Raw genomic sequence first — 24,476 nt, 5'->3', positions numbered from 1 at the left:
CTTGTTGGTTGCACACCCCCTGCCGATGCCCATGATCGCAGTTTGTCCCGTAATGTTGGTTCAGTGAGAACGATATTACGTCGTAGTTCATAATAACTCCGCACAGGGCCGTCGCATGGGTATTAGAATATAACAAATAGTTAATCGTTGATTATACCACTCACAGGGCCACAGAGATTAACGTGGCAAAGGCAAGCTGGGTCTAGTTTCACGCCACGCAGCCTAACGAAAAGCTAAAAGAGCTCCACTTTAAAAAAAGTTTCTGCACTGCCTCAGGTGAAAACTTTTAGAGAATGTGCACTAAACAGCGGCAACAGGTTTCGCTTATGAATTTATGATAAGCAGTCCGCTAGGTGTGCACTTGCCTTCATAAATAAAGTACGTATGTACACCATCCAAATGCAGCCATAGTCACAGATATCCTGTGCCGCTCAGCTGAGCTCACGAGGCGCGCTTTCCTGCGAGGCGATTCGGAGGCCGCGTCGTCGGCTCCTTGTCTAGGGGCCTTCGCGGCAGCTTGTGGGACGGCACCACGCCTGGTGTAAGTCGCGTATGCTTATAGCCTGCGTGCAATGAACGCCTGAAGTATTGGCGAGGCGCTTAAACGCGGTCACAAGCTTACCTAAGAGTGGCGCGTACGGTGGGTAGCAGAAGTCACTGTCTGCGAAGTGCTTGCTGCACACGGTCGATGAAGGCGTGAGGCGCTTTCCCATTCTGAGCTTGACTATCCACTTCTTCAGCTTCGGGTCCTTAGGATAGTTGTGAAAGCTCACGCCTTTTTCACGAGCGGACGAAGTACACTGAGGCACAGAGCAGTACTTCACCATTGCGCAGCACTCGCCGCGGAGACAAGCGGCCGCAGTTCTAAGAAACAAAGAGCTGTACTTCTAAATGAACGTTAAAAGCAGACCCACGGTTTTTCCAACTATGTCAGTAGCCACCATACGCAAGATAACCAATTGAACTGCTTTTTTGTTGAGATTTACCACAACGGTGGTTTCAACACGGCGCTCGGCCTACGTAGCAGGCGAAAGCGCGCGAATCCCCGCTCTGACGTCATACAGGCGCCGTTCGCAGCGCCGCCATCGGTCGCACACCAGGCCAATAGGCAGAGTGCAGGGCTTTCGAGCTTCCCTCATCATTGCCCAAGAAGTGGGCGCTGCATATGCGGTTTCAGTGCTTTACAAGCTGCCGAAGACCTCCATCGGGAATAAAAAAAATAAAGGCAGAGTATATGACCATGACGAGCAAATATACGCAATAATAAATAACAGCAAGGAAAGCATTGAAAAATGAAGAGCATCTGTTCACCTCACACGTCGCACCAACCTCGTCCAACACTCTCATCGCTCGTTCTTGTAAGCCTTCCATATAAATCCATATACTTTCATTTTTGACAGCATACTGGCAGCATTTCTGTAGCTGTTGTGACAGCCATACACGCAACAATAGCATAGTTCCTATATGACCACGAATTAGCTTCGTCCTTTCGAGCTCCTGTGGTTCAGCCCGTACGCACCCACTCTCAGCCGCGACTAACTAGTAGTGCACCGCACCGCGGCATCACAACTTGCCCAGTCAAATCTGCAGCACACTAGGCCTATACTGCTATACTCAGCTCAATAGGTGTGGACAACTGCCTTGATTATGAAGCACACCTAGCTAGGCTTTTCCTCTCAGTATACATGGCCCAGAAGAAGCTTTCAAACCATGATTGCTCAAGACTCATAGACACCTGATGCACACAAAACTAATATAAGTGACCCCCTCCTCGAGAAGAAAAAAGAAACTAGCTGTTTCGACATTACCACCAACTCTACCACACCAACCTTCAGTAAACGCAACATGCAATCACTGCCATGGGAGAGGACATAATCAGAGGCTGCGTTCCAAACTAGTGGCTTTCAAAGCCATCTCTTTCTGTGAACACCGACTGGCCGAGTCAGCGAAAAGAATTTTCATCGTACCTGCGAGCCGCCATCTTGGATTAGCGCTTGCCAGAAATGTGTGAAAGCATCCCGGAAAGCAATCCTTCCAGAATACAGACCGGACCCCCATGACGTGACGGAGCAACCACTCGTGACATGACAGAACGGCCACTCACTGCGTGACTGGGCAGAACTGGATGTCCTGTCCCGGCGTCAGCATTCCCCCGCCGCCTCCTCCGGCCACCCCGGCCGTTGCTCCGCCCCCTTTGGTGCGAGCGTCCAGAGAGGTGAGAGTGCCGCTTCCCCCTCCCCCGCCGTACAGGGACGACCTGGTGGCGGGCACCAGCGCCCGAGAGGACGAGGACGGCGACCTGCGCTGCAGGCACACGCCCCCGAGGGCGCACAGGAAGCCCGTCATGTTGGCCCACTCATTTACTTGGTCCTCCAGCTCGTGCTCGGTGCTCTGGTGAGAGGCACGCCGCTTGCCGATGGTGCGGTGCAGCGACTCGCAGATCATTTGGCCTTCCTCCAGCTTGGACTTGGGGTAGCTGACCAGCAGCTTGGTCACTGCGTCCCAGTTCATGAACGTGTCCTCCCAGGCCTGGGTAGATGTGGTCACGGAAACGGTGAATCCGCAAGAACCACGAATGACACAAACATGTAGAAGCACCTCATATATGTTGCAGGACAACGCGAGAATGAAAAGAAAACGGCACGAAATTTGTACCCGATTCAGTTGGCAAATTCAGTAGAAATTCAGTAAATTCGATAGAAGATAAACAATATCTAACAATTCACTTAAAATTAAATGGTCACTCTTTTGGGAACCTGCATGCTTCATGAAACTTTTCCGCAGCCATGTGTTCCAGAAAATAAAGTTTATAATTTTTAAACAGAGTAACGTTGCAAGAACTAAGTGACTTCCCCAGTTTTCTCTAGCTTGGGAAGATATATTCTAAATTTAATTAAGGAATATGTGGACAACTAATTACAAAATTTATAAGAACTTAATCATGAGAGCCAGACAGTTTGTCAGACTTGAAGAAAGTCATTTCAGAATTTTATATAACCGGTTGCAGAGTCGTAGCCAAAAGTGGAGTGCCAGAGTGCAGCTGTTGCAGACTTTAAGGGCCCCTAAACAAACCACCTCCGATAATTTTTTAACATTTCAAGCAAATGCGCCTTGAGTTCAAAATGCCGTCACGATCAAAAATGCCAAACGTGGCAGTGCTACGAGCAGCGGGCCCGCCACAAATTTTGAGAAACAATCCCTTGTCCACTCCAGGCCTTTCAGTATCCTCAGCGTTGGCCATGATGTCACCATGCGCATCTGGGGGGCTATTTTGTACGCGTTCTGCGACAGAACGAAGTGGAACATCACCAGAGGACAAACAGCGGGAGCAAACAGCCGATAGGCGAGCTGATGGAATTCAGAAATGTTTTGAACACATGAAGAAATACAGAATTATACAGAATACTCAAACCTCATTATAACAATGTCGCATATGACTCGAAAATAAGTTTGTCATATCCGAAAATTCGTTATAAACGTATACAGTCGATCCCGGATATATCGAACTCGGATATATCGAATTATTGGCTATATCGAACAGTTGAGAAATCCCCTTGAATTTCCCATGCAAAAGTATGGGGCTGGTGTGCACGTATATCGAACTCCCGCACAGCGAAACATCCGATATATCGAACGCTGCCCCGCGCCGAAGCCCAGAAAGTGCATTTTTTCTAACAACTATTGATCATTTTTCGGCCGCGTTCTTGTAAGTTCCAATCCCTCGTCGCGCGCAGGTGACGAAATTGCGTTGCTCTAGTTCGTTGCGCAGCGCTTGTCAGTTCACCGGTATATTTGACGCGCGGTCCGCAGGTTTTAACAGATGGGCTAGTGTTTTTCAAAGAGGCTGATTGCCGAGGGGCACCAAAATGAGAATTCGAAGTGACTTGGCAGCCTTGTTGTAACGTTTGCATTCCCTTCTTTGTCTCTTCGCGCACGATGGCATGCGAGCCCGCAAAGCATGGCCTTCGAGATCTGCAACCTCGTGACGTATTTTTAGTGTTTTCGGTTTTAAAACGCTGATCTCAGAGGCTACGCCTTTTTTCGCATTTCTCGCTAAAGTAGCGGCTGCCGTCTGCAAAGCCAGAAGTGCCATCGGTATCGCCAACATGTCGGCGGTGGAGAAATGTTTCTTCGTGCAGCGTTGTGTCTTGCAGAATGTGTACTTCGCGCTTTGTTCTTGATAAATCGTCATTCGGGAGTCGAACTAAGGATTGTCCCGCTCGTAGCGATAAAAATGATGACCGGTGCTTGGAACGACGTCAAGTAAAGCACCGTCGTGCACCGTTTCCTTACGGGCCTTGGTGCCAGGTGACGACTTCGGACGCGTCATGACCGCCGACTACGGCGTACGGTGCGTCAGTGAATTTTGCGACTTAGCGTTTCCGGGCGCCGTATCGGACAGGAGCACAGCGACTTCATCGGTGCAGATAACGACATAGCTGTTTCTTACTGCATCGATGCCGAGATCATAGCTGACGTTGCCGGTGCTGCGGAAATGGACCCGTGCGGTTTGAAGATTCCAGCCGCCGTTGCCACCGCTAAACCCTTTACCGCGCTACAGAGCTCGCATCAGCGTTCAGCGTCGATCACCGCTGTTGTGGCGGAAGGTGCTGAATTTACTTATTTGGAAAGCTTGAATAATATTGACGATGACTTGATGAATTCACGGCGCGCAAGAAGCAAGACAAGTTGACGGACTTTTTTCATGCGAAGTAAACTGCGCTAACTTGCAAAAGAAGTTCTCGCCTTGTTCTTTAGCATATGTGAGCGAATCGTCATGTTCGTGCTTTTTACGATTTCAGAAAACTATGTCGAGGCCTGCAGTGCTTTAAAGCCTTACATACGCATATTTCGTATTTCGAATTATCGATATATCGAACTATTTCGCGGTCCCCTTCGAGTTCGATATATCCGGGATCGACTGTATTTGTAACACTGTATCTATGACAAGACTATTCTTCATTTACTTCGTTATAACCGATAATTTGTTACATCCGTGTTCGTTATATCGAGGTTTGAGTGTAGCTAAACATCAACGCTGGCAGGCATTGTTTTTTAAAGCTCGATATTAAAGAGTGTCATGACTTTAACAATTTATTTGTGTTGATGTCTTGATTGGGCCCTAGGTAGTGTCGCAATTTCACGAGTCGTTCGGTGGTGGGGGGCTGGTTGCGATTTTTGCAAGCTATTGGCGTGGAATTAAAGAAAGCCAGGCACAAAGCAGGCGAATTCAATTCTCCGGCTCCAGCGCTTACGTTTTGATTCAATCCAACTTGTTCGGAGGCCGTTCTGCATCCATTCTATTAAACAGAACAGGGCCTCCTTCCATTCCGTGGCTGTTCTGTGCCAAAATGATTGACAGCACTGCCTTTCCCGGTCGCTATTTCTCTCGTCTGACCGTCAGACGAGCCTCGACCAATCCCGTGCAGCTCCCTTTCGTCCTCTTGATGACGTTTCATTCCATTATGTCACACAACGCTTACAAAAAATAGCCCCCCTGGTCCTGTCATCCACAAAGAGAAACTGTTTGTCTGCTCGCAGGTATGTGCGCTTGCTGCTCTTTCTCCTCGCACGGCGAGGAGCACTCGGCCTGGAGGGGAGACGAGCCGATGAACGGAGTGCAGCGAAGGAAAAAGGGAAGCAAGTGAGGGCCACTTTTGGATCGTCAAACGCGTACAGCACCCTTTTCGAAAAATTCTTGTGGCTATGTGTTCGTTGTACATTTGTGCGCAACTGCAACACCACAACTAAATTTTGACCTCTTGGTGATTTAGGGGCCCTTCAACAGATGCCCTTGATTTAAACGGCAGTTCATGCCTAATCGTTCAGTAAGCATTAAGTGAGGAAGATCATTGCTTGATAAAAAAAAGGCTCACTTCATGTTCACCCATGGCCAGGAATGAATGACATGTCTCACCATCGTGCGAAAAACAAGCAGGAAAGGTGTAGTAGTGCATCAGCCCACCTGTGAACTTTATGATTCGTAAATAGCCCCATGCACGCCCACAAATTTCGCAGGACACTCACACAATTTATTAACTGGCAAGCAATTAATGAATAATAAAGTTTCACCTCTCCAAACTGCTCAGTGGAGGGCTCCAAATCAATTTTGACCACCTAGGACTCTGTAATGTGCAGCCAAAAGCCCAACAAATGAGCGTCTTCACATTCTGTCTCCACCAGAATGTTATTACTACGGCTGTGAATTGGACCTGCAACATCGTGCTTGGCATCCACAGCCACAGTCAATGTGCCATTGCCGCTGAGCCACTGCAGAAGGTACACAGTGAACATGGTTTCGGCAGAAACCTGACGGAACATTCGTATTATCACACAATGAGCCCTGATTTGCAAACCTTGTGGAAAATTTGGGAGTTGGCCATTAAAGTGGATTCATATAACGGACCTGACTGCGGACTGATCAGTCACGCAACGTGTGACATGATTTGGATTACCCCGCAGATAGCACTCACACTACAGGGAAGCATTTCAGTATTTCTCGCCTAACTGCGATTTGGGTGTGCATCATCTCGTAAATTGCTTAGAACGGACCAAAAAAGCGCTGTGGGAATGGAGGATGCATGGCCAAGTGATACAAAATCAGCGGGATTGGCTTTCAATTCGTTCCATTGTGTGATTACAGTTTTACAGCAGTGCATTTGAATGCAGGCGATGCTCACCAGGGAACAGCCTTGGGTGCAGTGCTCTATCTTCCTGAGCAAGGCCATGATCCTCTTCTGCAGCACTGCTCGACCTGGAAGAAGAAGAAGAAGGGTAGGATGACGTGCTAAGGACAAGCATCGACGACAGGCCGAAGGAGTGGAGCCCACCCTAAATCAGAGAGACCCTTGTCAAAGACATGTGGGTAAGATGCAGTGTGGTCACGTCATGCCACAACTCTAATACAGCCTTCAAACACAAACTCAAAATCAATGGAAAAAGAAGACGGTGTCCTTTCATACCAGTAGTGAGCACCGTGCTGGCAGTGGCCAGCTCCTGGTAGACGTGGTAGTTTGGCAGCAGATAGGTGACGGTCAGATCGTCCTGTCCGCACCGTATGTCGGCCTCCTCGCAGAGCAGGGCAAAGCAGGACATGGCCACGAGGACAGCGTCGATGTCAACGCTCCAGAGGTACATGAAGAAGACCACCTCGAGCTTGATGTGGGCCTGCTTGCAGATTGGCACGTGGGAACCCAAGTTGGCGTACTCGCGGTGCCTCGCCAGGAAGGCATTGCGGCAGCGCAGCACCTCACGCAGCCATCGCAGTACGTCTGTGTAGCCGATGATCTGGTGCTGGATCAGCTTCTGAGAGATGGAGAACAGCGCCTGCACACGAGGAGAGACGAGGGGCGTTCAGCGAATGTCGCCTCGCATTGCAGCACAATGAACAAGCCGTTGCGTGTGTAGAATCATCATCAGCGCACAACGTCGTCACCGTCATCATTTTGCCACCACCACGCCACGCCTCTCACGTAGCTCATGCGAAGAGTTCGAGGTGCAAACCAGAAGAGAACACACTCGTGATCTCGGCTGAGCTGGGCACCGCAGCCGCCACCACTTTGCTTCAGCCATTTGTCTTCCAATAAGATGGCAAGGACGAAATGGTCCCTTCAGCCGCCGTCACGTCTCTCTCACATTACAGTATGTGACAACACTTGCTTCTGGATGAGAATAGGTGTCCTATTTGTATCACATATGTGAAAAATATCAGCAATGATTATGCTGCTCCATAATATGAACGTTGAGCACAGCTCTATGCGTTTTTTTTTATCTGGGTTTTTAGACAACGTAAGTCCCAACGGCAACAATTATGTGCTTTTCCACACAGGTAATACACCGTAAAATCCCGAGCAAGCGCGCCCCCTCCCTTCTTCAGGATATTTCAAATATACGGCCTCTTCTCCCCTCCCATATTTTTCGCTGTTTCATTCACTGTTTTTATTCACCCAATGAGGGCAAATGAAAACAGAGAATGCATGCGTATTCAATAAAGCATTTCATTACATGCACGGGTGGAAATTCTTTATTCTTAACGGCTCTTCCACTGCCATATTGATTTTTGATCCATGACCAAGCAAGGGCCCCCCCTCCAAATCTTGTCAAAATATCCTTCATTGTAGGATGGGGGGGGGGGCACTTATTGGAATTTTACGGTACTGTTAAACTTACTGAAAAAAGTATGATAAGAATGATTGTCATGTAATCATTGCATGTCGCTTTATCCATTTTGAACTCTATACAGTGACAAGCGAAAGATTGACACAATGCACGAACATGCATTTGATAGGTTTCAATGCGCACGCCAGCTCAACCGCAGAAAAGTTCCGCTGGCGTGCGCAGAGAGCCAGGCCATCTGGCGGCATTGGAAGAAACCAAAATGCCATGCCATGTGACCGCATTGCGGACTCTGATTGGCTGTTGTGCACATGATGTGTTCCTCTTCAACCTTTTATCTTTCGCTGTGCTAGTTCATTTGTTAACGATGAGCGCCAAAGCATGCTGGCACTCAACGCAGGCACAAGCAATATGGCAGGAGGCTTTGGTTGAGTAATGCAAGCAAGCAAATATTTTGATAAACCTGCAAGAGAAGGCAATGCCTTCAGGAGAACCAAACATCATTGATTTTGCTTTATAAAGCCTCCCATGGAGGTGCGAATTTTTACTTATTAACAAATGGCCATTTGATATTCAATCATGCATACCACCTCTGTTCCATGTGCTCTATTGTTAGTAAAGTACTATGCAGACAAGGTTAAGATTGAAGAACTGGCTCAGAAAAGCAAATGAACTGTTTCACAGTGCACACGTTTGTAGGCGTATTGAGTTCCCTACGAGAGGATCCATTAGATATAGCCGGAGAAGGCCAACCTGTGAGGAGAGGTCCCAGCAGGTGTTGATGGGTGCCTCGGGGTTCCAGCGCTCAATGTGCTCGGGCAGGTGCAGCACAAGCAGGGCCTCCATGGCCTCCTGCGCCAGGTCCTGCATGCTGGGTGGCTGGTGCACCAGCGACACCAGACCGTTGATCAGCTCCAGCGTGCTGCTCTGCACCTCGTGGCCCGCCTTGCCCTGGCTCTGTGAATGGAGATGCCGCAGTGGCATTGGCACCACCGAACAGAGCATTTGTACCAGTAGACCCTGTCCATAATCTGCAAGTGCACTTCCCTGCGCTGCATATTCGCCTCTAATAATGGCGGCACCTGTCGTGCTTCAAGTGGAGAGGAGGTCTTAGTTGGACATGCTGCGGCTTGTCTATTATGCGTGTTTATAACAAGAGAGCTTAGTCTTCATTTTCTGCGTCACAGCACAAGCAAACTGCCCTTGAACACGCTGTTTGCAATAAGTGACTAGCCACCATTAGCTGGGCTAACTGCATCGCAGGAAAGTTTGCATTACAATTATGAAAAGGGTCTATACACACGACACTGCAGGCACCCGACACGAGAGCTGTTTCAAGGATGTTTCAATTGTCAATTGGCTGCCTGCTAATGACTACAATCTCACCTCATGCAACTGAATCCATACATAGAAAACAAAAAGAGTGAAGAAAAAAGGAGAAGAGAAGAATATGTACACACAGGACAATATGATGCACAGTTGCTGTTGTACAACATAATGCGCGCATTAACCGTGAGGTGTGTATCACAAATGTAAAAGAAGCACTCAGAAAAGACACCTTGGCAGCCTTGGGATCTAGAACGACCCAATAATGACAAAGACTAACAGCTGCTACCCTAAATCGTGAAATTGGTGCTCAGAGAGTAATAAGCAGGAGGCATGTAGCTGTCATGCACACAGCTTAGGAAAATAGTTGTCCGGGTGAGCTGACAGGCATTCCCATCAAAGTTAGGTTCTTGGGTATTACATGCTAAGCCACAATATGATTAAGAGGCACACTGCAGTGAGGGACTCCAGGTTAATTCTGACCACCTCCTTGGATTCTTTAACTTGTACTCAAATCTAGCTACATGTTTTTTGTCTTTTGCCCGCATCGAAATGTGGCCACTGTGACTGGGAATCACACACCAGCACCCTCAAGTTTAGCAGTGCAACACCTTAGCCGCTAGGCTACCACAGTAGGCCATTCATACCAAAGCTTCAGCACAAAAGAAGTTGACAAGGTGAAAAAATAAAAAAAGGGAAACCACATTGCATTCATGTTATGTTGAACACACTTTTTATCATCACCCGCTTTTACTACTAAACTTGCAAACGGGTTGACCAGCGAATACAGTGGAACCTCGGTGATTCGAATCTCAAGGGGGAGCAAAAATATTCTAATCACCTGAAATTTCGTATCGCCAAGAAAACTAGCAAAATTCGTTTTAAAACCACCACACACACGCAACACATTTATTTCTGTCAAAAGAATTTGCGTACGTGCTTCTGGGACACACGTGAACAGACCACGAAGAGATGCCGCAGCTAGCTGCCGCTAACATGCGTGTCAAGGCTTTGCACGAGGCCAACTAAAAACTAAGTGAACAACAGGAACGCCGAAGCACTTTGCGCCTTTTTACGACTTCATCACCTTTAATCTACCGCTGCGTTAGCTGTGCACCTTCAGAGCTGTGCAGTCGCTATTGATGAGTGCATCGATAGCGACTGCGGTTTTGTGTGCAAAGGTTGCGGCAAACGTAGTTCAGCTTTCAATCCGTGTGCACTGGCCGCGCATGTGCCTTTAAAACTACGCCGTTTGTTGATATGTATGATCCCATCTGCCGCTGTGCAGTTGTTGTGGAAAGCAGCATCACTTTGACTCGGTGAGCACTGGATGTGCATGCACTTTCGGAGTTTCATCATCACCATACATGATCGCGTCGATAGTGACCGCGGTTTCATCCACAGCGGTTGAGGCAAATGATAATCGCAGTTCGGACTGTGTGTGCGTTGGTAGTGCATGCTTCCGAGGCTTCCAGAGCATGCTGCTCTTGGCCGTCCCTCGACAGTTTCGGTACCAAAGTTCGTATCACCCATCACGACACGTGAAAGCGTTCGGAACATCCGAATTTTGGCCCATTGGAGACAATGAAATTTGGCCGGGGAATTTTACGAATTCGTAGCAGACCTAAATTCGTATCAGCTGGGTTTGTATCACAAAGATTCCACTGTACACAAGGACAGGTGCAGTGCTCGTCAAATGAAACCCGAACACCGGCAAGCTTTTGCAGTGGTATAGTGCGCGCCGTCCAGTTACAGTCAAACCCACTTATAACGATCCCAGATATAACGATCTATCGGTTATAACGACCATAGTTCGGTGTACTTACGTTTTTTCTATGCTGCCCATTGAAATTGCGTCCACATATAGCGAACATTTTTCAAAGCCTCATACTTTTAAAACGAATACTTCAGACATGGTCGCGGTAAAAATATGGCGCATAAAAAGCGAAGAAAGTTAAAGCAGGCCTTCTAAAGCACGAGAGGAGCGCGCTCACGCATGCCCCGCTACAGCTTACTCGTGACGAAGACACCCTAGATCGGCGAGCAACACATGCTGATTTCGGACGCTGCGAGCGAGGTCGCTCGCTTTCCTGGCATTTCTTCAGTGGCAGAATGGCAGTGGCAAATAAAAAAAAAAGAAATAGGAGGCAGCATGAAGCCTTGTGGTCAGCTTTCGTATGGCAACCTTTTCTGGCGCCGTTCTGTGCAGCTACGACCGCCTACGATAAACCTATGCCTTGGAATGCAAGAACCCATAAAATACAATAAGCGATGACCGCGATAACTTTTCAGCGCTTAAAAGTTCACTGTGTCGACGTGACAATGTGCTGCAAAATGTCTTTCGTCTTTTCGGTAATGGCAGAGAGCAGCCGATCAATGATTACTACTTCCGCACGACTGCAGCGATTCCTTCACGGATAAGCATCAGAAGAGAGCGAAGGCAATGTGGCGGCCGGTGATGAATGTGCCATTATGACTTATCGTCGACAACCTTATCGCAGTCAACTGCAGCTGTCGGCTCGGCTGCACGTATGGCGTACACTGTTCGGATTAACGGTGGTACGAGCAGTACAAGCGCGCGATGCTGCCGTCCGCAAGTTTGCCGCTGTCGTGCCGTGTGCGATAAGTGGCCGTCGCTTCGTAGAAACCAAAGTAGCTCGCGGGTGTTGAGCGACGCGGGCACCGAGAAACGTCGACGCACTTACAGCGAGCGTATTGGCCTCGAGGAGTTACGGAGTCGCCCTCTATCGGACGCGCCTCGATTGCGTGCTAGGCAGGATGCCGCCGGCGCGCTCCCCATAGGTTTTGCTGTCGGCGCTCTACAAAAACACCTCGCGGGAGCCCTCCAGGGCATTTCTGTAAGTACTTTCGAAATGAACTGCGTTCTTTACTGTCAAGATAATCATTTTCGACGAACTGAAAGCACAAGATAGTCTACAGTCGCTGTCTCTTTGCAGAAAACCGAGCACCCGCTTCACGCTGTCACCGCGTTGGAGACCCCTGAACCGGCTTCTTACGTGAAAGGTAGTCACTCGCTGAGTGCAAACTATGTGAAATATCTCGTTAGAGTAGACTGCCTGTATAAGCAAACGGAGCATAACAGAAGGAAGCCTCAAGCCAGCGATCGCACGGGTTCGCGACGACTGACGGTGCCTCTACATGTATATATGAGCGTCTGCATGTATGTTCGTACTGCTGGTTTCGCTTTTGCTACAAGCGCGTTTTGGCACCGCGCGACCGCGCTGTGAACTTTAGGCCGCAAAACATGAGAATTTGTGAGTAAACAAACAACTACTGTTGCGCGGACGCTATCAGAGCAGTTCAAAAACAATTTCCTTACAACTGCGGCTTCGGTGCGCATGACAGCTTTGTGATCTGCCGTCCCGACGATTCAGTGTTTTTTTTTTTCTTTTTCGGTCTAAATTCGGGTACGTTTCAATGTCATTTGACAAGTTGTCTCGCACTGCGTGTTGATCGGTCTTCAGCGGGCAAATGCCGCTGCTTCTGTTTCTTTATTCAGCGCATTCGTTTCGTTTGGTGCTCACACAAAACGTGAGCAAATGCGACGCCTTTTTTTTAATGCTCCTTATTATCCTTCCGTTTGCATTCCAGTGAACTTGCCGCTCTCTGTGATCAACAAATTCATATACCAAAGCTTCACCACTTCGAGATTGCTGGTGGAAGGAGAACCAGTCTACGAGACCGAGCATGTAGTAGCATGCGACGCCTAGGAAAAGAAAGAAAATACAGTAACGCGGGAGAATCAGTACATCGACTGACAAGAAGAAGATGGCTTTCGCCTTCTAGTCATCTTTAACGAATTCATAAGGGACCCTGTGCGTTTTTTAATTCAACGTATCTAAACAATGACTTGTGCATCTGCAGCCGATTTTGTGGACGCTGAGCACGGGGCCGATGATCAAGAGGTCGCATTGGAGGGTTCTGAGATGGCATCGCACGTGGTAAAATGTAGCGCTTTTACCATCCTGTGGCAGATAAGCATCATTTGCCGGCGGGAAGCGCGCGCGAGCCATCGTCTCAGTGCGCGCTGTCTGCTACTCACCGAACATCGCAGGCCCGACGCAGTAACAAAAGTCTTCGTCGCGGAAGTGTTTGTTGCACACAAGACTCGTAGCGGATGGCTACTTGCCGGTTCTTAGCTTTACAACCCATGCTTCACGCTGTTTCTTGTCCCGCGGTTACCAGTGCAGGCTGACACTGGGCTCCTTTGCGTAAGCGCGGCGCTGCGGCACCGAGCGGTAGAGCCCCATGTTCGTCGCCTTCGGAGGCAGCCACTCTATTAAAATGGTTTCAATTGAGTAGAAAATGAGAGAAAACTTCCGAATTTGAGCAGACCGCAGCGAATGTTGGACTTGAAACTCGTTTTCAAAGCACGCGGCAGTGCGCCACAAGCAGCCGACGCGGCCGCGGAGACCACGTGATCCTGCCAAGTACGTCACGCCGACGGTGGCGCCGGCGTTTCCAGTGGTGGGCCTCGAGGCCAATACTGCGTGTTTTATTAGGCGACAACCCAAGCGTGCCGCGCCTGTCGCGCAGGGCCATCAGAGCATCGCAGAGACGTAAAGTGCGCGTTGCTTGAAAAATGCTCGTCTTCGCCACGTTGAACGAACAGGCTACTCACCGCACCTGTGCATGGTCCGAAGTGAAGCGGGCACAAAGAGCGCACAAATGCGCGTAGTACAGCAAGCGGCCCGGCAATGATGGCGTGAGCCGAGTAGGCGACACCCTGCGCGCAACTAGCCAGGGACGATCGGCTCCACGTGGCGGTACCGCGGTTCGGTGAAACAGTGTCTGTTCGCCGTTAAGGCGGCTTAATTCACTCGTGCCCGCGGGAGGCGTCGCTTCACAAGGCAAAAAGGCCTAACTTCTCACTGAAGGTGTTGTTAGCACTTTTCAATAAATATGCGCCGAAAAAAAAAAAAAGCGGCTTGGTAGCTAAATGCATGTTTTTGAGGGTGAGTCCATTTACGACGAACTACTTACATAACAACCAGTTTTCGTGGCACTTTCGAGTTCGTTATAAACGGGTTCGACTGTATCACCATGGACAGGCAGGCATATGCGCAGTGCGGTCAAACCGGATGCGCGCGCTTGTCAATGGTGATAACTGGACGGCCGCACTATACCATGCGAAGGCTTGCCGCTGTTCGGGTTTCATTTGACGAGCACTGTACACAAGAAAAAGGTGTCGGACATGGACTAACAGCAGCATTCATCAGTGTCCCAAGTCCTTTTTCTCTCGTAAGTGTCCTCGTGTATTCACTGGTCACCCCGTTTTCAAGTTCATCGTGCACCAATTAGCCCAGTGCTCGCTAGTGCTTGTTTTCTACTAAAGCTTCGACTTTTGCACGCAGCATCACAGACACCCAGCCTTTCAAAGGTGTGAGAAGCCCACTCACGTTGAGCATGAGCATGGGGTCGGCATGGATGAGCCGGACCATGAGCAGCAGCAGGTTCTTGTACGAGAGTTGCTCCTCAGTCTTCTCCTTGAACTTGAGCGTGCTCACTTTCTCCTTCAGGGTCAGGCTCGGGATCATCTTGGCGGGTCCCCCCGAGGAGCTTCCCCCGTGCGACACAAAGCCCTGGGTGACGCGGTTCAGGGTTTCGGTGAACATGTGCCGCAGCTCGGGGGCCTTGGAGTAGAGCAGGTCCACCTGGGGCCACCAGGCCAGCCGAGGCTGGCTCACCACCCGGAGCAGGGAGCCCAGCAGCACGTGCTGGTACGTCCACGTGGGGCCACCCGCGTGCAAGCACACCTGGGAAAGTGCAATCCTCGTTAAGCCTAGCCACTGCCATCCAGGCAAGTTCGTTGTCCATTGAGGAAACTGCCTTTCGTGCCAAATGAAGAAAGAACTGAGCTGGGTCCAATGCATGCAGTAATCCACTAATCCACACAGCATGCCATAATAACACGACCAGGAAAAGAGATTTTGCAAATTCTCACAAACACCGTCACCAGGTGAGGAAGATTAGAGAGTCCTTTACAACCCTTTTTAAAATCGCAGAGCTTGGACAGAAACAGCCATTATCAAATGACTGTTTTGACCTTGACCAGGTTACTAGCTCCATGAAACAAGCTACTTCATTGTAACTTCTCAAATTTTATTCTTTGATGGAATTTTCTGACCATTTTGCTCGCTTCGTTAACATCAATGACCGTACATTTCATTACCAACTGCAGTAAACTGTATTCATAATTCACCCCACTCCCCTTTGTCATACCCTTCTTTTTGTGTGTGTCACAATCGAATGCTCATCTTGCTCGTGTGGTAGACCGAGAGTTCAGAGTGGCATGTCACCGTAAGATGAAAAGAAGAGAAAGGAAGGCTGGCTCCAACCTTGAGCGCCTCGTTGTTGTGTGGATTGATGCGGAAGCAGGAGACAAAGCAGTCGGTCATGAGTTCCACGTCCTGGGCCACTGTGGCCTGGCTGCGCACAAATGGCTTGGCTGGGTTGAACAGCAGCAGCTGCACATACAGAGAGGGACAGTAGTTGCAGCGTGCAGTTGCAGATGGGACATCCATAAACATTGCTTTGCATTGTTCACTGCAAAGCTGTAGTATTTCAGAAGAGACTACAAATAGACATGAGCATAAGCACACTGTGAGGTAAACATGCTTGCAGACTATTACTAATGCATTACTGCATAGTGGCAGTTTAGTCTATCATTTCGTTGTCTGCACAAGCCGAACCTTTGGCTACCCGCAGATTAATCGAAAAGCCATGTGACTGGAATTCTGCTAGCTCTTGGTCCCGCTTCCAACTCCTCCTGTACCACAAAAAATGACACAACTTGTGCTAAATTAGCCAGAGAGCTTTTCTCTCAGTTTATGCAACTCCCATTGTTTAAAAAATTTGGTACGGTTGCTTTATTTGACAAACTGCTCGGCTCGTATATTGTTTGTAATACCAGCTTTCCTACGAAGAACCTCATTTGACGACGCTGACGCAAAGAGCACCTGTTGAGAGTGAATTAAGAGAACTGCCCATTCCTCGCACCTTGAGGTCGTTGATGACCACCTGGACGAGGGCGAAGACGACGTTGTTGCTGTCCAGGATGTTTATGTAGGTGGACGCCTTGCAGAGCTTGACACACGTCACGGCTGCAGCTTCCGTCAGCTGCTTGCTGGTCCCGTGAGGCACCAGGGCTTTCTTGACATTGTCGATGAATTGCCTCTGCACATTAAGCAACCCAGAGAAGGCTGTCGTAACTAGGCTATATCCACAGGGATTTCACGCTACAACAAGAAACTCATTCTTTGTTCCGTTCAGAAGACAATATGGGACTGGACAGCTGGGATAGAGGAATTGTGTAGTTATAAGCCCTTCCCTACTTCAACATCCTATAGGAACCTTTATGACAGACCCTTAAAAGGGCCCTGCAACACTTTTTGAACATGGTCAGAAAATGCTTCCAATAAGTAGTCAAGGCTCCTGCGAACATGCGAGCCAAACATTACAGCGTACCACAGCATTAAATTTCAAAGTCAGCTAGAAATCTCTCGTTTTTCTCTCAACAAAGGATGCCACACAGCAAAAATCAATTGCATTACCCTACATACCCAAAAGCGCATGGACATGGCTGTCACCGATCTCGGAGGCGTGTGCGCTGGAGATAGATTGAGAAGGCGCAGGTAGGCACAGCAAACATAATTTAATTACACACAAGAAAAACTATAAGAAAACACTCAAAATAACTAACAGAGAAAATCTTATAACCACAAAAGAAATATGCGAAAGTTAACAAACACACTTCTCAGTACTTCGAGACCTACGACTAGCGTCGCTACTGGAGTGTCTGGCCACGTAGGCCTCGCCGTCGAGTCGTAGTCTGGATGGAACACGCTTACTTGGTTCCGTCAAACTCCATGAGTCCCGCCTCCGTGGGGTCGGATCCGCAGTCGATGTATCCGACGATCCTCTTCAATTGTCGCTCCGATACGCGACGGTTGGCCACGCTGCCGTAAGCCTCTTCCCGGACGCTGACGTGGCCAGGCGTCGCTGCCGCTTAGGCCTAAGTACGAGCTCGGCCCCTGCTGTACATGATGATGTGGCGTCCCGGGGATTGTTGCTGGCCGAAGTTTGAAGGGGGACTGCTGCTGGTGCGTCCGGGATTGCCGTAAGGTGCTGCAGCACCTCCGAGGAGCCTCGCCCGAGCGTCGTCGAGGTCAACGGCCACGCCACGGAGTGCCAGCGTCACGGCCTCCGGAATCGAACGCTCGCTGCCTTCCCGTTGACAGAACGTAGCTGCCAATGCGACCTTCTTCTCCAGTAGCCACGCAAACAGTGCCAGCTCATCGAACTGCTGCCTTCGTTTACGGCTCGTGTCACGCGCATCGCGCCGTGTGCTACCCTGCACGCGCTTGTGCCTGTTCCGCGTGCTTCTCCTCCTACTTCGTCGTCTTCGTCATCCATACGTCCTCTCCTTACTCATGACATGGACATGGCCATTGGCTGATTTGAGCATTGTAAACTGCATAGTTACCACGGTTGCCATGGTGTGCCGCCCACACACTCGTGATCACCCTGAAAGCGAGCCACATTTTCAAAGAAAACAAGAAGGGCTCATGGTCGTGACACACACTGACGTACAGCATACTCACCAGGATGAAGAAGAGGAAAAGCACTTGGGGCGCGAGACAAATCCCTGCAACTCCGCTCGTAGTTGACAGATTCTAAAAATATTTGCAGCAGTTGGTTCGTGAGGCAACAGACTGCTATAAGTCATATCTTAAAGCAAAAAGGCGCACTACAGCGCGGTTCCTCCCTTCTTATGTCCTTGTTCCCGGAGTGTGCCTTTTTGCTTTAAGATATGAACCGTTACCAACTAGCCCAAGTGGCTGTCTTGCTATCCTATAAGTCATTTGATGGCTGCCTGAAAAAAGTGTTGCAAGGCCCCTTTAAACACCCCTCACAAGGCTTCACTGGAAATTTTGGTAAGACACCAGGGTCAATACACTGCAAGGATTTATTTCATTAAATTCGTTCAAGATCCGCAATCCACGGCCAGCCAGTTTCATTGATAGTGCGGGTGGAGCGCCACTTGGACAGTGATTGATGTCTGAAGAACATTATGTTCACTTCACAATCCCTACGCCCCATCAGGAATGTTTAAAGAGTGCTTCATAGCAGTCGAGAAAGGTGAAGGAAATATCAGAAGCAATGGTGTTAAAAGAATGTTCTCCTAAGCTGAGGCTATTTGCCATTGCCTCAATCAGCAACTTCTCGCAGTTTGGTGTTACGAATAAACCATGTGTATGTAACAAGAAAAATGATTTTTTTGGGGGTGTGCGAATATTCGAAATTTCGAATATTTTTCGAATAGCGTTTGCTATTCGATTCGATTCGCACTGAAATTTTACTATTCGAACTATTCGAACTTGCCCAAGACAAATGCAGTCAACGTCCGGTTGAAAGTGACCCCTTCAGATTTTTAATATGCTTCACCTCATTACACTCTCGTATTGCGGCAAAGCTGCCTTTCAAGCTCCGTTACGGTCGAACTTAGCCAAGAGACAGTCTGATTGGAAGTGGTCCCTAGATTTTCAATATTCTTCACCTCATCACACCCCCGTATTGCGGCAAAGCTGCCTTTCAAGCTCCGTTACGGTCGAACTTTGGCAAGAGACAGTCAACGTCCGATTGGAAGTGATCCCTAGATTTTCAATATGCTTCACCTCCTCAAAACCCCGTATTGCGGCAAAGCTGCCTTTCAAGGTCAGTTACGGTCGAACTTAGCCAAGATGATGATGACAAACTTTATTTATGTACAGGCAAAGCTCCTGTGGATTGCCTCGTAGGGGCCTTGCTGATGGTCGGGGCCCTTAGTCCAGGGCTCCGCTGGCTCTTGCCATCCGCTCTGCTCTCTGAACGAGCCTGATCTGGTCGTCGAGGGCCGGGCTGGACAGCAGTGCCTCCCATTGCTCACATGAGGTGTTCATGTTGTGGTGTTCGAGGTCGTGTAGTGTGCACTCCCATGTAATGTGGTACAGGGTTGGTGTGGCCCCGCACCATGGGCATTCATCCCTGTAAGATGTGGGGTGCATGCGGTGTAGTGTGTGTAGGTTTTTGTAGGTTCCGGTTTGGAGTCTACGCCATGCAGTGGCCTCCTTCGTCGCAAGCTTTTGATGAGGTGGTGGATACCTTAGGCGTCGCCCTCTGTGGTAATTCAGTATTGTGGCATACTGGAGGTCAACTGGCTCCGGGTCCGCTGCAGTCGACGTAGGGAGCGCTCGGTTGTGTACGAAGCCTCGAGCTGCCCGGTCGGCGTGCAGGTTACCCGTGATGCCAGAGTGGCCTGGTATCCATATGACGGTCTGTATGTAGGAGTTCGTCCTTGCCTTCCCTTGGTATTTGTGCAAGGACATGTGCCGCAGGCACACCAATTCTGCCCTGCAGGAAGTTCCTGCAGGCCTGCTGGGAGTCTGTGAGTATTGTCAGCGGCTTGTTTGCATGCAGGCCTTCGCGGATGGCAAGTGCGATGGCCAGCTCTTCGGCTTCTGTGATCTTGCAAGGGCGGACAGATGCTCCAGAGGTTATGTGGCCTCGGCGGTCGCATACCACTGCCACTGCTCCTTTAGTCGTCGTCCCATACATGGCAGCGTCCGTGAAACGGGCTGTAGTTTGGAATCTATAGGTTTTCTGGAAGTATTGGGCCCTTGCTCTCCTTCTGCCGCTGTGCAGGTTGGGGTCCATGTTGCGTGGAATTGGGGCAACGTGATAGCCCTCCCGGACATGACGAGGTATCTCGCAGGTTTCCTGGGCTCTCGTTGTCGAGGCTTGGAATCCTAGGGTTTTTAGGACCTGTTGGCCTGTGCGAGTACGCTCAAGTCTCTGTTGTTGTGAGACGTGAAGTGCTTCAACAAGTTCGCTGAGGGTGTTATGAAGCCCCAGTGCCATCAATTTCTCAGTAGATGTACTGGTCGGCAGACGGAGAGCAGTCTTGAATGCCATTCTCAAGAGGGTGTCGGCCCGTCTGGTCTCAGATTGTGTGAGATTATAATAAGGTAGGCTATATGTTATGCGGCTTACCACCAGGCTTCGAACAAGTCGAAGGGTGTCTCCTTCCTTCATCCCTCTTTTCTTAGATGTCACCCGAGATATCATGCGTGATATAGCCTTGACGCTGGTTTGGAGGAGCATAAGGGTGTGGGTGGCTCGTTGGTTACTCTGCAGCCACATGCCCAGGATCCTGATCAATGGTTTCTCTGGTATGAGGTTTCCATTGAGGTATACCTCAAGTTTTTGTGATGGGTCTGTGGAAGCTGCGTGGTTACGTCTGCTTCTCCATACACGTAAGATTTCAGATTTCTCTGGGGAGCACTGTAGACCACGCTGGCTGACATATTCTTGGATGATGTGAGCTGCAGTTTGCAGGCGCTCTTCCTTTTCAGCGAGTGATCCTTTTGTGGTCCAGAGTGTCATGTCGTCTGCATAGAAGGCGTGTCGGAGCCCTTCTACCTCCTGCAGTTTTCTGGCAAGGCCGACCATGGCTACGTTGAAGAGCGTGGGTGATATTACTGCTCCTTGCGGCGTGCCCTTGTTGGGAGGTTGGTATGCAGGAGTCTGGAGCTCTCCGATCTTCAACTCCGCTGTGCGTTGGCTTAAGAAGCTCTGAATGTACTTGTATGTTCTTTCACCACAGTTGGTGTTTGCGAGCCCCTCCAGTATTCCTTGGTGGCTGATGTTGTCGAAAGCCCCTTTAATGTCGATGGCTAAGAGGACGTGTTCACCGTTGCGGGGAACGTTGCTGAGAACCTCTTCCTTGAGTTGCAGTAGTACGTCCTGCGACGACAGGCCAGCACGGAAACCGAACATGGTGTCGGGCAGGTGCTTATTATCTTCCAAGTGCTTCTGCAGTCTTGTGTTTATGATTCTTTCGTACACCTTGCCGAGGCAGGATGTCAGCGAAATGGGTCTGAGGTTTTCGATTGCCAACTTCTTGCCTGGTTTGGGGATCATCATTATTCTTGCGTGTTTCCACATCGCTGGCACCGTGCCTTGTTCCCAGTGTTGGTTGATGAAGGCTGTGAGTGCAGAGATGGACTTGTCGCTGAGATTTCTTATCATGGCGTTTGTGATGCGGTCTGTGCCCGCCGCCGTGTTACGGGTAGTAGCTGCGATAGCTGCTCTCATTTCATTTTCAGTTATAGCTTCATCCATTGTTGGGTTCGGTTGTCCCACGTATGATGTTGTGCATGGCTCTGAGGGAGCAGGATCTCCATAGCATTTGGCCTTGATGGCGTCGACGAGGTCTTGTTGGCTGCCTGGGTAGGTGTGTAGTAAGCGCTCCAGGGCCTTGTGTCCCTCTCCTTTGGTCTTGGTGGGGTCAAGGATGGCTTTGAGGATGTGCCATGTCTTGGCTGTACTCAGGGTGCCGTCCAGGGAGTCACAGAATTTATACCAGTTCGCCGACGCGAGTTGCATGGCGTATTCTTCCGCTTCCGCTGTTATTTTCGCTATGCGTGTCCTCAGTTTCCTATTGTTCTTCTGCTTTTTCCAGCGGCGGATAAGCCCTTGTCTGGCGTCCCACAGATGTAGTAAATGGGAATCCACCTCCGGGATTTCTGTTGTTCTGACTATTTCTTTTGTGTGGTGTTCTTTTTGTCGACAAAGTTTGTTGCACCAGTCTTCCAAGTTTGTGATTGTCTCTTCATGCTGTTCTTGGGCTTCCCTCATTTTTTGCCAGTCAGTTAATTTGGCTGTGCCAATATCCCTGCGTAGGCGTCCGGTCTGTAGTGTTATGTTCAGTATGTAGTGATCACTTCCCAAGTTTTCGAGTGTGTTGTGCCATTCGGCTCGTGTGGTTTGTGTGATGAAAGTGAGGTCGGGTGTTGTGTCACGTGTTACACTGTTTCCCTCCCTTGTCGGTGTGCTTGGGTCTGTGATGAGCATGAGTTGACACAATTCCATCATTGTCTCTAGCTGGAGGCCTTTCCAGTCACGCCTCTGGTATCCCCATAGCATGTTCTGCGCGTTGAAGTCGCCCATAATGACTAGTGGGTTTTCTTTGGCGAGGCAAAGGGTGTCTCGGAAGAGTTTGGCAATGGTAGCCCGCCTTTGACGTGGGGGGCTATAGATGTTTAAAATGAAAGCACTTTGTTTCTGGTTGCCTTTGTAGACGAGTTCGAGGAGTACATGCAGTACGTCTATGTTGTCGTCAGTTTATGTTGTATAGTTGTGATGTTTTTATCCACGAGCGTGGCTACCTTCCACTTGTCATCTTGACTCGAGTGATATGCTTCATATCCCTGAAGTGTTGGTCGGGTACCGATCTCTTGTAGGGCGACGACCCCTGGTGGCCTTGAAGATTGAGCGATCAGTTGTGTCAGCAGCCCTTTTTTCCTTCGGTACCCGCGGCAGTTCCATTGCCAGAGTTCTAAGTTTTCTTTGGCTTGCTTGCGTGGTCTAGGCATGTTTAGACGTGGTTGCTTTTGTTTGAGTCTGGGGTATGTGGTTTGATCCTGTCGTAGAGGTTATCTTGTGGAGGTTCTGTCGTAGTCTATTGCGTAGTTCCGTGTGGTGAATCTTGTCTTTGGCCGTGCTGTCTTTAGGTGCTTCTGTTTCTGCAACTGCTGCCTGTGCGCCGTTAAGTGCAGTCTTTGTCAGCTGTCCCAGCTGAGTGCGAATGTCGTCCATGAAGGCTTGCATCTGGGTGCGGATGGCCTCGAATTGGTGCTGCAGGTCAGTGATGGCTTGGTGTGGCACTGTTTCCTGTGGTTTCTGTGTGAGTTGTGTCACTAGTTCTTTGAGGTGTCTGTTTTCTTGTGTGAGTGTTTGTACCTGTGTTTTTATGCTCGCGAGTTCCTGTTCGAATTTTGCGGATGGTGGAGGCTGTTGGTTTTGGTGCGAGTGGGAAGCTGCTGCTGTCCGGCTTACCCTGTCTTTGTTGGCATCGGTTGCCGTGGTGGAGGCTTCCCTATTCTGTTGGTGCTGCGAGAACCCATTGTCATCGGGTGCTGCGGTGGCTGCTGCCTGCCTCTGGTGCTGGGGCATCGACCTCGATCGTCGTTTCGGTGACTGGGATTGAGGCCTGGGTTGGAGGCGTGAGCGGGACTTAGATCTCGAACTGGAAGCTGGCGGAGACCTGTGGGCACTTGGCGGCTCGGTGATGGCACGTGGCGGAGATCGGTGGGCACTTGGCGGCTCGGTGGTGGCAGGTTTTGGCCAGGTCTGAATGCGCTTTAGTTTATTTTCACACTCTTTTGCGGCTGTGAGATGGGGCCCTCCACACAGGGCGCACTTCGGAATGCAGGTGTGACCGGCTTCTGGGTTTGGAAGGTTGCAAACGTCGCATGCTCGAGCCGTTGGGTTGGGGCATACGTCTGGTCGGTGTCCGGGGGTTCGGCAGATGGGGCAGAACTGCCTTGTCGGCTGGTAGCATCGGCAGGGCATCTCCCCTCCATAGAAGTAGACCAATTGAGGCAGTTGGGGGCCCTCAAAGTGGAGCAGTGCCGTCTGCGATTGTCCGAGCATGCGGGCTCGCACGATGCGAACTCCATGTGTGCGTACCCGAAGATTTGCTAGAAGCTCTTCTTCGCTGGTGCCCGCGTCGATGCCGTGCACGACACCTTTACACAGGTCCTTGGGTGTTGACAGATATACCTTCACAGGGTGTGGCCGTTCCTGGAAGGTGAGGCTCGTAATTTTCACGAGTGTAGCCGCCGTAGCTTCGTGAGGGGTGCTCACGATAATGATGTTCAACCCGCGTCTCAGGCGGACGATGAAGTCTTCCCCCTTGCATGTTGACGCCCGTCCAGTGGCTTGGATGATCGCCTTGGCCACCTGATAGGAACGCAGTTCTCGAACGATCAGCCCTGGGCTCGGGCGAATTATGACCTTCAGATCAGCGCGCGGGAGCGGTGGCGCGCGTTGGCGGGGCCTACTCCGTGCGTCTGCGTTGTCGGGAACTTCGGCGTGCTCGCATGGCTCACCGGTGTCTGGCGTCCGGGTTAGGGCTAGCGCTGCCGGCGTGGTTTTCGATGTAGAAGTGCGCTCGCCCGGTTCCTGTTCGC

The 24,476-nt window shown here is 50.0% G+C and overlaps 1 protein-coding gene across 1 annotated transcript in view; it reads right to left on the bottom strand.

The window, feature by feature from the left end:
- LOC119390700 (neurofibromin) overlaps positions 1–24,476 on the bottom strand; it is a 171,247-nt gene that overhangs the window by 119,796 nt on the left and 26,975 nt on the right. The window contains exons 11-17 of the mRNA XM_049415148.1: positions 16,462–16,638; positions 15,801–15,929; positions 14,862–15,218; positions 8,869–9,072; positions 6,963–7,326; positions 6,681–6,754; positions 2,105–2,529 (exon numbers count right to left, since the gene is read on the bottom strand). Coding sequence (XP_049271105.1) covers positions 2,105–2,529; positions 6,681–6,754; positions 6,963–7,326; positions 8,869–9,072; positions 14,862–15,218; positions 15,801–15,929; positions 16,462–16,638 — 1,730 coding nt within the window. The remainder of the gene's footprint in view (positions 1–2,104; positions 2,530–6,680; positions 6,755–6,962; positions 7,327–8,868; positions 9,073–14,861; positions 15,219–15,800; positions 15,930–16,461; positions 16,639–24,476) is intronic.

Source organism: Rhipicephalus sanguineus, chromosome 4, assembly GCF_013339695.2.
Source record: "Rhipicephalus sanguineus isolate Rsan-2018 chromosome 4, BIME_Rsan_1.4, whole genome shotgun sequence".
In the NCBI taxonomy this organism is placed as follows: Eukaryota; Metazoa; Arthropoda; class Arachnida; order Ixodida; family Ixodidae; genus Rhipicephalus; species Rhipicephalus sanguineus.
The sequence above is the reverse complement of the archived record's forward strand: the minus strand, read 5'-3'. Positions and strand labels throughout refer to the sequence as shown.